The sequence below is a fragment of the Zalophus californianus genome, chromosome 16, assembly GCF_009762305.2.
Source record: "Zalophus californianus isolate mZalCal1 chromosome 16, mZalCal1.pri.v2, whole genome shotgun sequence".
Taxonomy (NCBI): Eukaryota; Metazoa; Chordata; class Mammalia; order Carnivora; family Otariidae; genus Zalophus; species Zalophus californianus.
This window is the reverse complement of record NC_045610.1, coordinates 47,705,511-47,720,543: the sequence shown is the minus strand read 5'-3', so window position 1 is coordinate 47,720,543 and position 15,033 is coordinate 47,705,511. Positions and strand designations below refer to the sequence as shown.

Below are 15,033 nucleotides of genomic sequence, written 5' to 3'. Positions count from 1 at the left end.
CGAGTCCCACATCAGGCTCCCTGCTCAGGGAGAAGCTTGCTTCTCTCTATCCCTCTGCTGCTCCCCTACTGCTTGTGCTTGCTCACTGTCTCTCTCTCAAGGAAATAAAAAAAATCTTAAAAAAAAAAGATTTTATTTATTTGAGAGAGTGCGCATGAGCGGACGGGGGTGGGGGGAGGAGGGGCAGAGGAAGAGGGAGAAGCAGATTCCCTGCTGAGCAGGGAGCCCGATGTGGACTCAATCCCTGGACTCCGGGATCATGACCTGAGTCGAAGGCGGACACTTAACCAACTGAGCCACCGAGACGCCCCTGGAGACATTTTCTTTCTTTCTTTCTTTTTTTTTTTTTCCTGGATACATTTTCTAAACAAAGTTATTTCAGAACTCATTTTAGGAAAGATATTTTTCCTACCTGAAATATAAGGGGTTGAGTTAATTAATGCAAGAACAACTAACAAGTAGCTGAGTTTAGAATATTAGAATGAAATTCTAATTTTAATCATCTCTATATAAGTTTTGGTAGTTGCTTCCACATCTTGGTAAGTAAAGGCAAAGTGAGTGGTGCGTTTTATGAAATGGTGTAGATGCTGGGCTTTGCTTTACCATCAGAACCTTGAACATGAGGATGCAGTGCCAGTACTGCCTTTGTTTTCATGGGAGGAAGGCTCTTGTTGGAGTCCTGGCTGAGCAGGGCTGCAGTGAGGGCCGTTCTACCACCACTGAATGAACCTGCATGAAATAAGTTGGTGGTACTAGCAGCCCTTTGCCCAGCATCATCTGCCCTGAATTGCCAGGCTTCATACATAGTTCTCCGGCTGGGTGTTTGCAGCACTGTTACCTCCTGGGAGAGAGCGTGTGTGGTCAGGCTTCCATGAGGACCAGCTGGTTGATGGATGTTTAGTGTTAGGTTAGACTAGGTTACCGGCCACTAGCATTCTCCCCCTCCACAGTGTCATTGTGATAACTTCTTAGGAGTCGCCATCAGGGCACCTGGGTGGCTCAGTCAGTTAAGTGTCTGCCTTCTGGCCCGAATCATGATCCCAGGATCCTGGGATCGAGCCCCATATCAGGCTCTCGGCTCTGCAGAGATTTTGCTTCTCCCTCTGCCCCTCACTGGGCTCATGCTCTCTCTCTCTCAAATAAATAAAAATCTTTAAAAAATTAAAAAAAAAAAATCTCCATCAAAGCCGCCAGGAGTACATATCCCACTCGTTGGAAAAATGAGTCAGATGCCAGGTAGTCAACCTGAAGCAGATCTACAGAATCAGCATTTCATTTCCATTTTCAGGATCTCCAGAAATGAGCGTGTGTGATGGTAGGGCCTCCGGCCATTTCATCCATCGTAGAGAGAAGGGAGCCCCGGCCACTAAAATGGCTGGATGAGGTAACATGCAAGGTCATTATTGTGAAGCAGCATTTTTAGATGTTCAGGTACAAATGGTTCTCAGCCATGCTCAGTATCCCAGAAGGCTTCTAGAAGCTTATTTAATTCACCTTAGTAATAGCAACTGTATCTGAAGGCAGGCATTTTCATGCTTTCAAAAATGCTGGCAGAGAAAAGCCAGAAATGTTGTCCTGTTAATTTGCCATGTGAAAGCATAACACTGTTCAGAGTGGTTCCCCGGACATTCTCATTGGGAGCCGTCAGCAGCCTCCAAAGAAGCGAGAAGCCTGTTGTGACAGGGTTTGTGACGTCAGTGTGGACACTGTGATTAACCGTCGGTGCTCTCAGTTGCTAAATTCACCTTCTAGCCAAACCTGGTATTTTTGAGATTTTCAGAAGACTATGTTAGTTATGTGATTAGTGTTTTATTTCGATTCACCAACCAACCATAGACAATTGCTCTTCTGTGGTTTCCAAGATGCTCAGACAAGGCAGGTGGCTTTTGTTTCCACACTAGTAATGAAGCAGCACTGATATGTTTTAGTAAATATTGACCCATTTTAATATTAATACTGTGATAAGATGTATTTGGGGGCATTCAGTTCATTAAAATTATACTCTAGGCTTTAATAACAATGACAAAACTCATCTATTTTTGGATACACACTGTCTTACCGAGGGACCTCTTTGTTTCTAAACTTTTGCTTCTGTGTGGTGGGTATTAATGATTAATGATCAAAGGGGGTTGAATTGTCTGAGAATCCTAATATGGAAAGCGCTTCATCTGGAACTTAAGGGCTTGCTGAAGCTCCTTTAAATTTGAGCTTCCCTCCTACCTGCTAACTTGCCCATCTCCATTGTATTTTATGAAAAATTCATTGCTGATTACACGATATTTTAGAAAATTTAGAAAATATAGGAGGAAAAAAAAACCTGTTGCTATGATTTTGCAGTATTTCCTTCATCTTTTTTCTATATATATATATTTACTTATTATTTTTTAATAGGGGTGTTTGTGTTTCTTTTGGGACAGTTTTGGGTTGTGAGGGACAGAAATCTAGTTCCAAGAAACATAAGCAAAGCGGCAATTTCTTGTAAGGCTTTCTGAGCCCAAGGACGGGAAGTTGGCCTGAGGAAGAGTAGAAGCCAGGGCACATGCTCTCCCTCTGTCAGCTGTGTTTCTTCTCACGCGTCTTTCTCCATTTCAGTCTTTGTCTCTCCCCCATCCAGCAAACATTCACGGAAATCTCCCAAGCTTAATTGCTTACCAGATCAGTGACCCAGAGAGTTCAAAGCAATTCTTGTGTCATCCTAAGACCTATTGTACAAAATGCCTGTTCCTTGGGGAGCCATTTGACAGGTGGAGGGGGGTTCAGCAGGCCTTTCCACCTCTTGGTCCCCAGGTGTGCATACTCTTCCCTTTTTATTTATTCAGTCTTTAGACAGCCCCCACCTGACGTGGTCCCACTGTCCCCCATCAGCTGCAGAGCCATTTGACCTTCTCAGTGGGAGATAGCCCTCAGGCTCACTGAGCTACAGCCCTCAGTGGTCTTGTCCTTGGGCCACTGTTCTGCAGGCCCATGTGCTCTACGCAGTGAGTGTTTCTCTGGTTCAGGTGTGAGCAGGTTCAGATGAAGCGTGTCACCATCTATACCCTATAGGCTAAAAGAATTTCATCCCCAAAACACTGGGTATGCAGGACCTCTGGATTCCCTGCTAGGGCAGGCACCACCCTTGAGGCTTCTGTTTTCCCAGCCAGGTAAAAAGCAGACTCTTCTTCCTCAGACTTGAGGCTTTACACGGAGAATAGACTCAGCAGGCAGTGAGGAAGCTTGCTTTTGGTTCTCCCATTCCAGGTGAGCGGGCCCTGGCTCTGGGCAAAGGAAAGGGTGCAACCTCCTCGCCTCTAGGCCAGGAGCAGGCGAGGGAGGAGAGAGTGAGGTTCTAGCAGCTGCTTTGTCCCCTCTGCCAGTGGGTCTCCACAGTGGAGGAGGAATACAGGGACCAGGTGTTTGTCCTGCTATCTCGGGCTGCTTTGAAGGGAGCCATCGGGTTTTCCTTCTTAAGGGATTAACTAGATGCCATCCTGGTTCTTACCAAGAGTGGGCAGCTTTTTTGGGGTCAGGCTGCCATGCACAAGTAAACCCCCAGTCTTGTTTAGTGCTAAAAGCCAGCCATATTCTTGTATTTTAAAAATTTTGTGCCAAAATCCAAACTCTCACAGTATAAGCAAGTTGTGTTGGCCTGTTTTTAATTTAAGACCCACAGGAACCAGATAATTTGTGGGACTATATGGTGACAAGGAGAAAATCTTACTACAAGGTGGCATTGCTGAATGGGCCCAGACTCAAAGGGGAAACCTTACCAGCTGTCACCTGCACATGTGTGCCTTGCACGGGTGTACATGCATGTGCGCACACAGCTGCTTCCATGGAAACCGCGTGGGTGAGGGTACAGTTCTTAGCAAAGCTGGAGGATAAGCAAACCAAAAAAATCTGCCCAGTAGAATCATCATCACAGTGTACATTGAATTTTGGATTCGATATTTTTCACGTGAAGACCGGTAGAAGCATTTTTGTACCTTGCTGTAAATTTTCCGAAGTGCTATTTTTAATGATTACATAATATTCCACTGAATGTATGTGTCATAATTTATTTCAGTCTTTAAGATATTATTGGAAATTCAGATCTTTCCAGTTTTTGTGTTTGTAAATGGGATACAATGAGCATCATTGTGCACACGACTTTTTCCATATCTGGAACTGTTTCTTTAGGATATAGAAGTGGAATTATAGGATCAAAAATCTGAGCACTTTTATGCTTTCTAGAAAGAGTGCACCAACTTATAATTTTCATTGCCACCAACAATGGATGAGAAAATAAATTTCACCACCTTTGGCTATTTTCTGTAAAGAGAGTGCGTGTTTTAACTCATTAAGCATAAAAGATACATTTTTATTTCAATTATATTTTGATAATGAAGAACAATTTGGGTTATGTTTTTCATATATTTTATAACCTGTCTTTTTTGAAATCTTGGTGTTTTATTGTTACATAAATTTTTTATATAATGAGAGCTGTTTTTTCCTATTTTGCTTTAAATGCTTTCCCCTAATTCTTCGCCTTTTTAAAATTCTGTAAGTGCACGTGGGTATATGCGGGTGTGTTGGCATTCTTCTTTACCATGGAGCCTTGCAAGATGACCAGGTTTTAGAAAGTGAAGTGTAACCAAGAGAAGGAAGTCCATTAGAAAGCTGAGCATACTTTCTTCCTGTTTCAGTGGAGGCTACCCATGGATTATTTCAGAATCCCCATCTTTGTCATACCAGGTTATAAGCCTTTCTGTCTGCAGGAAGGATTGCTTCTTAGATAGTATAAAGAGACCTGGGTCTAGTCCTGACTCGGCTGTTGTCTAGACATGGGCCCTTGGACGTAGGCTCTGTAACCTCGACGTCTTTGTGAGGTAGTGGATTTTAGAAGGATAACTTTTGGCATGTCGTGGGGGTGGGGGTGGGGTCTGTGTGTGGTTGTACATGCCCAAGATGAAGAATCCTATTGAACATGAAGATTCTTCTACATCTCATTGCAGATTTTTGGAAGTCCCAGCACAGTGACACTTCCTGAAACCTTGTTGTTTGTGTCAACTCTGGATGGAAGTTTGCATGCTGTTAGCAAGAGGACAGGCTCGATCAAATGGACTTTAAAAGAAGGTAATTTGGATTTGGTCCTTGGGTGACAAGGGCATTTGCTCAGCTGCTTCCGAGAAAGCATATGCCAGAAAAAGAGAAAAACAGTTACACATTTTTAATAAAATAAAAAAGGATAGTGGAGTCAAGGAGAGGAGAGAGAATTATACTCAGAGGGTACGTTTACAGCTTGAAGGGATCATTCACCAAATGCATCAACTGAAGAGGCAAGCTTTATCTTTTTTTTTTTTTTCTTTCCAGATTTCATGTTTAAGTGGCTCTAGGCTTTTCTATTAATAGTTCTGGCTGGTAGGTCTTTCACAAAGACATACTCCATTAAATTTTTTTAAGTTCTACCTAATGATTAGAATCTTATAATAATTATAAGAACTATCTTCTGTAACCTCAAATTACTCATTTGTTTTTATAGAGGCTGAAATACTTGAGGGCTATAAAATTTGATATTCATCCAAGTTAGCCACTTTATTGGGTCTTTACATTGAAGGAAGTGAAAGACTGAGCTTGTTTTCTCATTTAATCTGCCATACCTCCTTTTTTATGATCAGGTCTTCCTGGTGATAGTTAGCAGAGTGGAGTCCGACAGCTAGGAAATTGTATTTGATTTCCAAAGTAATCTTCGTGGATAAAGCCATGCAAATCCAAGGATTTGGGGCTTTCAGAGTCTCTGTTATTCTGTCCAGTAATAATTCTGATTTGGCTTTAGATAGGGTGTGACCAACATGTTCTCTTTCGTCACTGATCTGTGACTCATTATTTTCATGAGCACAGCAAATGTTTTTCCTTTGATAATAAAATGTTCCAAAACACTGTTTTAGATGGAAAAATATTGGCATATGTCAGAAGGGCACACATCATTTTATTAGTTTGACAGCAAACCTAGTTACCAACCAGAGATAATGGCAGCTGGGGTACCACAGACCACCTGCCTCACCTGTCTGGGTCCTGCTTGGATCAGCAAGAACCATAGGCAGCTGACAGGACCAGCTCTCTCGGGAGTGAGTGGCCACAAGAACACTATAGAGCCGGCATTTGGCATTGCATTACAAGCTCCCGGAATGTTATCCGTACTATCTCTCCTTCATATTTAAGCCTTTTAACATTTTTTATTTAAAAATTTTTTTAAAAATATACTCATTTGAGAGAGAGAGCATGCGCGAGAGCACAAGCAGTGGGGAGGGTCAGAGGAAGAGAGAGAAGCAGACTCCCTGCTGAGCAGGGAGCCCAACATGGGGCTTGATACCAGGACCCCAGGATCATGACCTGAGCCTAAACCTTAAGTGCTTAACCGACTAAGGCACCCAGGCAACCCGCCTTTTAGCGTTTTTAAAACAAAAGCACAGTTCTTTAAATTTGCACAATTTCTGATTTTGTCCAAAGGTGAAATCATCAAATCCTCAACACAAGGACTGAGATAAACATTTTTACTGTTCAATGTTAGGGCTGGGCCCTCAGTCTCAGCATTCCCAGGCAGGGCATTTTTGGCCCAAGCTACTTCATTCTTCTGCTTTGTTTTTCCCTGCATGTATTGTTTTAAATTGATCTTCTCGAAGTCTTAATTTCTACAGGTAGCCTTGACTGTATCTGGCAAAACTGTGTCTCACCTCGTTTGTTACTTAGTCAAACATAAAAATCTGTCTCTTCTCGCCCATACTTTATTTTTTATTTTTTTTAAGATTTTATTTATTTATTTGACAGAGAGCACAAGCGGGGGAGCAGCAGGGAGCCCGATGTGGGGCTCGATCCCAGGACTCCCAGGATCATAACCTGAGCCGAAGGCAGCCGCTTAACCGACTGAGCCACCCGGGCGCCCCTCTTCTCTCCCATACTTTAGAACTTAAAGAATTGTTCTCTCTTTTACTTAATTAACGTGTGTTTAGAGAATCTGGTCTGTGAAGGATACTTTATAGGGCACAGAGAAGAAAAAGCCCATCCTTGCCCTCAAGGAGCCTGCAGCCTGATAGGGGGAAATGACAAGTACCACAACTTGAGCACGGAGCCGGTGTTTGTAAGGGAGGTGGTAGGGGCTACAAGGCCTGCAAAAGGAGCGAGGGAGGCAGCAGGTCTGGGGTGTGGGGACAGGTCCTGTTAAGGAGGAGCTTAAGGATAGAGGTGGTGGGAGAGAAGCTGGAGGGGATGTTGAGCCCTATGGTAGCATCAAGGCTTTTGTATTTGAGTGAACAGGAAGCTGGGACCATTAATGTGACTGAGCAGATGAGTGACTCAACAGGTTTAAACCTTTAATCCTGCAGCAGAGTGTGGGAGTGTGGGCTGGCGACAGGGAGGCCAGGGCTGTAGGGCAGACCTGAAAAGGGGGGCAGGGGGAAGGGAAGAGGAAGAGGTGGGACAGAAATATAATCAGTAGAATCTAGCAACAGATTAGGGAGGCAGAGCAGGGAGATGTTAAAGGACACTTGGAGAACTTGAGAAATCTCAGTAAGGTCTAGTAATTTCAAGTAATTCTTAATATGTTCTAAGTCTCATTGTTTTTCTGAGAATGGACTGGCTTTTTTAGTTCAATTCAGTCCTGGATACCAGTAGCTGTATAAAATACATAATATATATTTCCACACATCTGTGTACTGTGTCTATTACAGTATATATGTATGTATTTCTACACAAAGATTAAAAGTGGTAATGTATAGAGACCCTGAATTTTTAATTTGGTTTTAATCTTGCAGTTGTGACTAAAGATTTCAGAATTGGTATTTCTAAGCCATTAATCTGTAAATCCCCTATAAACGTAACCCCATGCTGTTCTAGGCCCTGAGGATATGGCAAGTGAACAAAACAGACAAAATCCTGCCCTCCTAGAGCTTTCATTCTAGTGGAAAACAGACAAGGAAATAAATTATGTAGTGGTGATAAGAGCGGATTTTATTGAAGAAAAATAAAGCAGGGAAGTGGAATTAGGGAGCACCAGGTGTTGGGGTGGGGAGCTGCAGTTTTAAGCAGGGATGGCCCCACTGAGAAGGCATCATTTGAGCAAGAACTCAAGGTGGCACGGGAGTCTTTAGGCAGAACATAGGGGTGAGGTGGGAGAGTCCTTGGTATGGTGGAGGAAGCACCTTGGCGTGGCTGGAGGGGAGTCAGGAGCAAAGGAGAGGAAGAGTAGTGGGAGATGAGCTCAGAGCACCAGTCACGCAAAGACACAGTGCTGTCTTCACATACTGTTTATTATAAAAATGCCCCCGCTACTGTCCTGGAATGAAATGTATAAGACAGTAACCTACACACACAACTTCAAAAAGAAATGTATGTATTACCCAGCTAGTAATCTAACACTGGGATAATAGAAAAGTAATTTTTACTCACATATATGTGATTTAACACGTAAATGCTCTCACATGGTGACACTCCACTTCTGAGTGAATGTGGTGCCTGCTAATGCAGACTGATCAAAACACCAGGATACTTACGGTGACTGGATTTCCAAGGTGGTGGACTGTTCTTGGTAATGCTCCAAACCAAAGCAGTGTGACCTTAACCTAATTTATACAGTAGTTACATTCTGAGAAGATTAGTTGTATAAAATTATGCAAAAAGTGCTTTTGTGCTTTTATACAAGTGAGGTTATAGGCTCAGGGAGTTATTAAGGGTTTTTGGCCTATGGGAGAGCCTGACAGACATCAGGGCAGTGTATAGATTTGGGATGATCTTTGGCTCTGCAGTGCTATCTGCCCCATCCCCCCCACCCCCAGTCCCTGCAACCACTAAGAAATGCCCTCACAGATTTCCTGAGTACCAGCAAGCTGTGCCCTCCTGATAGAGCTCTAGGGCCTGGTGGCTGGTATGAGGATGTTGGCCTTTTTGAAGCCACCATTGGAGATAGCTGAGCAGAGGAGTGACATGTCCTGGTACTACAGACTGATGTTTGTGCCCCTCCAAAATTTACATGGTGAAGCCTTACCCCACCATGTGATAGTATTTGGAGGTGGAGCTTGGGGGATTTAGCTTAGATGAGGTCACGAGGTCGGGGCCCCCCATGATGGGATTTGACCTTATGAGAAAAGGAAAAGCCCAGAGCTCTTTCTCTCTCCCACCGTATGAGAACACGGCGAGAAGGCTGCCATAAGCAAGCCAGGAACAGGACTCTCACCAGAACCCAACCATGCTGACACCTTGAACTTGGACTTAACAGCCTCCAGGACTGTGAGAAATAAATGTCTGTTGTTGAAGCCACGACGGCTGTGGTATGTTGTTGTGGCAGCCCACGCTGACTAAGACACCTGGCCTCCACTTCACAGGGTCAGCAGGTGCTGTTGAGACTGAGCTGATGAGGCCAGGAGGAAGCTGGACCAGGTGGGGGCTACTGCACCAGTCCAGGCAAGGGAGGCCACGGTTTTGGGCCTGAGTGGCAGTGGGGAATCAGAGTCAAATGGAAGAAACTTGCTAATGCAAACAGAGCCCTGTAACTCCTCAATCTGGGGTTATGCAGAATATATACCTGTTATTCCATTTCATAGTTTCCTGACTGTTTACTCGTTTCAGGGGCCAACAAACTGGGAGAGTTTTGGTCTTTTCTTTCCACAGATTGGTTTTGGCAGGTGCTTTTGTTCTTCGCCCAAACACGTGTTGCTGTTCCCAGAACAGAAGAAATGGAGACTTCTTACACCACAGCAGCAAACTGCACCTAGTGCAGAAAACGGAGTTTTGTTTTCAGAAGCTAATTTGAGTTGTGACATACCAAGTGAGGTGTGATCTTTCTAGGCTGTGATTTTGTGATTGTAGCAACACCAGAAACTGTCTGTCTTTGTCTGAAATTTCACCAGTGAAGACAGTTGAGTGTGTTTCCTTTCTGCACTTTCAGCCCAAATGCAAACAGAAAACATTGCTGCCCTGTTTGGTGTTAGATTGGTTTTCTAAAGCTTGCTTTGGCTTGGTGAGGGCAAAAGGATTTTCTTTGGTGTCTCCAGGGCTGGCTTAAGGCTTCTTGCGTTCACCTTGAAATACTGGTTATTAAAATTAACTAGATAACTAGGATTATTTGAAAGACTAAACTAGACAGAATAGAATAAAAGAAAAACTAGAGTTATAGGGGAAGATTTTCTTCAGATTTCACGTGCATTTGCCTTTCTTACCATGTGCCTCTTCTCATGGTTCCTGCTGGTGCTGACAGCCACGGCCCACCCAGTCTGGAAAGTAGAGTGATGCTTTGCTGCTTGGTCACTGAGTTCTGTCATGTAGACTGAAGTAGTGTCTCTCAAATCTGACTCCTTCTCCCTGCCCTCCTTGCTAGTGCTGTAGCCAGGCTCTCCACATCCCTTTCCTAGATCAGTATAGCAGCATCCTGGCTGTCCTTCAGCCGTCACGCTGCTGTCAGACATGCCCCCTAATGAGACCACGGACCATGCTGCACCCCTGCTGAGATGGCTTTGGTGCCGTCTAAAGCAGTGCTCCAGGTGTGGTCTGCCCACCGGTCTGCCAGCAGCACAGGAGGGATCCTAAGCGTCATCCATGATGGGTTGGAATTTTCAATAGCTGGTCCTTTGCCACAGTTAGAGAAGCACTGGTTTACAGGGTCAAGTTTAAGCTTCTTGGTATACATGCAAGGTCCTTCGCCATCTGGCCCTTACCCACCCCTCTAGGCCTCAGAGACATGGGACCTTTGCTTGTGTTCCCTCCCCACCAGCACCGTGCAGTGTTGGACAGGCTCCTAGTCATCTGTCAAGATCCCCTTCAGAGGCCACCGTTAGGGTGAGCTCCTTCCTCATCTGGATTCTGGGGTACTTTGTGCTTGTGTTGAGAATTTTTGTTTGCATTTGTCTTCCCAATGAATTCTAACTTTTTTAATTTTATTTTTGAGAGAGCGAGAGCACAGGGGTGGGGGAGAGGTAGAGGGAGAGAGACAGTCTTAAGCAGGCTCCCAAGCTTGGCGCAGAGCCTCACACGGGGCTTGATGTCATGACCCTGAGATCATGACCTGAGCTGAAATCAGGAGTCGGATACTTAACTGACTGAGCCTCCCAGGTGCCCCCTAAATTCTAACTTCTTGAGGCTGGGCTCTATAGACGACCATGGATGCTCCGCAAATGTCTCAGCCGCCTAACGCTGACTCGGGTCCCAGATCCCTTCCCACTAAGATGTCTTTTGGAATCCCTGAGAAACAGATGAGACTGGACTCTGCCCCCTTGGGATGTGTTATCTGTCACTTGGACCATTGTCACAGCAGGTTCCAGTTCCGGTTCCTGATCTTGAGTTGCATGTGGCTTTCTGTGATTTTTTGCGGTTGGTTTTCTCTCCTGTCCCTAAGCAGCATGCATGTTCCTCTGAAAGAGTCTGAGATCTGCCTTCAGAGGTGTGACAGAAAAGGAAGAAAGGAATTGTAAGGAAGGACAGCATTCCGTTAATAGTTCTAATCTGTCTTCTCTTTGGAATTTTCTGAGCTTAAGATATGCATTACTGCCTTTGTACCTCCTTGCTTAAGCACAAAAAAAGTGTTTATTGCCCTCCATTGTTTTGGAGGACTGAAAATCAAGTCGTGAGAGGGGGATAAGAGAGAGGCCTGTTTCTACTTTGGAGTATTGCCAGGTTTGATGGCACTCCCACCGCTCACGAATGAATTCTGTGAAGTTCTGACATCTTGAGAGGCGTTTGGGCGCAGGCCGTAGCATTGAGTTGTCTTCTCTTCTCCTTCCGTTCTTTCACTGTTGATTGTAGTGATCAATGTGCACTTTTACATCTGAGTTACTTCTGTCAGGGGGAAAGTGAGTAAGAACATGGTAGAATCTGACTGCCTTTAGAAAGGGAGGTTTTTCAGATTACTTTGGTCCCTCCAAATGATTGTCTTTGTCAAACATGACATTTGGTGACTTGCAGGGGTTCACCTGCAAGAAACTTTGTTATGTCCTCTTGCAGTTCTGGTGAGATTTGGAATTTGAGGATCAGCTTTTGATTAGATGCTTTAAAATGCTCTCCCCTGGGGCCCCTGGGTGGATCAGTCGGTTAAGCGTTTACCCTCAGCTCAGGTTATGATCCTGGAGTCCTGGGATCGAGCCCCACACTGGGCTCCCTGTTCAGAGGGGAGTCCGCTTCTGCCTCTCCCTCTGCTCCTACCCCCACTTGTACACGCATGCTCTCTCTCAAATAAATAAAATCTTGAAAAAAAATAAAATGCTCTCCCTATGAAAGCTGAACTTTGAGGAACATTTGAGACTTGCTCTCTTACACATTGGACCTTACAACTTTAATGGGAACTTAAGGTTTAATGTTTTTTTTTAAGATTTTATTTATTTATTTGACAGCGAGAGAGAGAGAGAGATAGCGAGAGCAGGAACACAAGCAGGGGGGGAGTGGGAGAGGGAGAAGCAGGTTTCCCACTGAGCAGGGAGCCCGATGTGGGACTCGATCCCAGGACCCTGGGATCATGACGTAAGCCGAAGGCAGACGCTTAACTACTGAGCCACCCAGGCGCCCTGGGAACCTAAGGTTTAGATCACAGAAGTACCTTTCCTTTGAGGGAGGAAATGAGCTGCCACTGGGGAGAAATATTCCCTAATTGGTTCACTTGAGTGCATTGAACATATTTGGGAAACTTACCTTTTGACTTAGTGAGGGTGAATGACCTTGTTTCTACTAATAATTTTTATAAGAAAATAGTATTAGAACCTTAAGCATTTTCTTGAGGAGATGCCAGTGGGTTTATTGCATTCAGACCAGCCAATCTAGCTTCACTATCTGCTAGGATTAAATCTCCACGTCCTCTTTAGGTCCTTTTTCCACTGCATTTTTCTGATCAGGAGGCTTTATTGCTACATTTCCCCCTTTTGTTTGGTTCCTGACCAGCCCTCCTGCCGCCCTTCCTGCCATCCTTCCTCCTGCCCCCACACTGGCACAGGCCATCGGACTGGGGTTACTGGGCCGCCTTCCTCACTGTCCTTTGTGCCTCCTTCCCTTTCTCGTTCACTTTGTGCCCTGATGCCTGCCTAACCTTCCTTCTCACTGGCCGCGGATCACGTCCCTCTTTTGCTCAGAAGCCTCCAGTCAGCCCCTGGTTAGTGCCCACCATGTACCACATCACAGAGTTTCAACAACTTTCTGCTCCACGGCCTCTCTGCCTCCTGTCCAGCCTTACTTGCATTGTTCCTCAGAAGGAACACTTGGCACTTGCCAAGCCTGTGTCCTCATTCCCACGAGTGGGGTGATGGTTCTTCACTCATGCTGTCTGGTCATCCCCGCCCTCTGAGTCATCCTTCTTTATGAAATCTGTCTTCCCCGAGTATACTAGCCCTCAGTGGCTTCCCTCACTTGGGAAATCCTGGGGTATGTACCACAGGTTTCGGCAGTTGATCATTCACTCTTCATGTATATCAGCTTTATAAACTCCTTTCTTTATCCCACACAGCATGGAGCAGAGAACCAAGCTGATGGCAGATTCCCAACATTTGCTTTTGAGATGTATGTGGTAAATCTCAACAGATAATTACTAGTAGTTGGGTTGTCATACTCTTTCTCAGAGAGGAAGGGAGGGAGGAAAGGACAAGGAAGGCTCTTGAATATTTGGTATATGAGGAGGCTTCATTTCTGGGTTTTTTGGTCCATAAATACCTTTCAGAAGGGCCAACCCAGAAGAGTTCATATCATTGCTAGAGATATACTTAGAAGGGGCTGGCTTGGAGAATTTCACATGTTCTGTGACATCTTAGTTGTACCCAGAGAAGTCATCTAGTCCGAGAGGAAGATGGTTTTATTTTTATTTATTTATGTATTTATTTATTTAAAGATTTTATTTATGTGAAAGACTGAGAGAGAGCACAAGCAGGGGGTGCGGCAGATGGAGAGGGAGAAGCAGGCTGCCTGCTGAGCAGGGAGCCTCACATGGGGCTTGATCCCAGGACCCCGAGATCAGGACCTGAGCCAAAGTGAGACACTTAACCATCTGAGCCACCCAGGCGCCCCAGGAAGCTGGTGTTAAATGCCAGGTGTGTAGGGGTCAGCTAGATGGTCGTGCTTTGGAAAGAAGAATTGAGGTGAGGCAGAGTGGAAAAACCTGTGCTCATCTAGATCCCGCCAGAGAAGCAGTGTGTTCCAGAAATATCAGTGCTCATCTGAGAAAGAGAAAAGAATGATCTTGTAATGCTCCTTAAGCTCCAGTCAAATGGGCAACCTGTTCTTGTGGCTTCTGTAATCAAAGGAATCTATTCCTTCCTCCATGGAAGAAAGTCTGCCCAGAGCTACCTCCAGGGAGAGGCCATCAGACCTGAGGTCTGTTTTGAAACACTTATTTAAATTTTGGTTGACTTCATCAGGGACATTTTTTGGTTTTGCTGACTTATCACCCCCATGTTTTCCCACACCCTCACCAATTCTGCTAGGCATGTGTTAAGGAAGCCTGCCATGGTGCTGACAAGGTCCTTGCTCTTTGAGTCGGTTTCCCTGCAGTGCCTTCAAACCCTTCAGGCTTCACTTCAGAAAGGGAAGGTTTAGGCCATGGCTGGCTCAGTCAGTAGAGATCTCAGGATCGTGAGTTTGAATTCCATGTTGAGTATAGACATTACTTTTTTTTTTTTTTTTAAGTGAAGGTTTATATTGCAGGTGAATGCAGGAAAAAACAGGCTTTTCTTCTGTACATATCGGAAAGGCTTTTCTTAAATGGCTTCTTTTTTTAAGTTTCTCTCTTTTTAAAAATTTTTTCATTTTATAAAAACTTCAACACACACAAAAGTGTGGAATAGTATCATGAGACCCTCATGCACCCAGCGCCCAGCTTCAGTGGCGATAAGCACATGGCAGTCCCCTTCCTCAGCTCCTTTATTTTATAGCGAGGGTCAGATCATTTTTTCCCCATACATTTAAGTTATTTTTAAATGTGAGTGAACATGGGGCCCCTGGGTGGCTCAGTCAGTTAAGCATCTGCCTTTGGCTCAGGTCATGATCCCAGGGTCCTGGGATCGAGCCCCATGCTGGGCTCTGCATCGGGCTCCTTGCTCAGCAGGAAGCCTGCTT

General features: G+C 44.8%; 1 protein-coding gene across 8 annotated transcripts in view; it reads left to right on the top strand.

Annotated features, from left to right (window-relative positions):
* Nucleotides 1-15,033, top strand: part of ERN1 (endoplasmic reticulum to nucleus signaling 1) — an 81,695-nt gene that overhangs the window by 21,262 nt on the left and 45,400 nt on the right. For all 8 annotated transcript variants that reach the window (XM_027624825.1, XM_027624827.1, XM_027624826.1 and 5 more), the window contains exon 2: nt 4,974-5,094. In XM_027624825.1, coding sequence (XP_027480626.1) covers nt 4,974-5,094 — 121 coding nt within the window. The remainder of the gene's footprint in view (nt 1-4,973; nt 5,095-15,033) is intronic.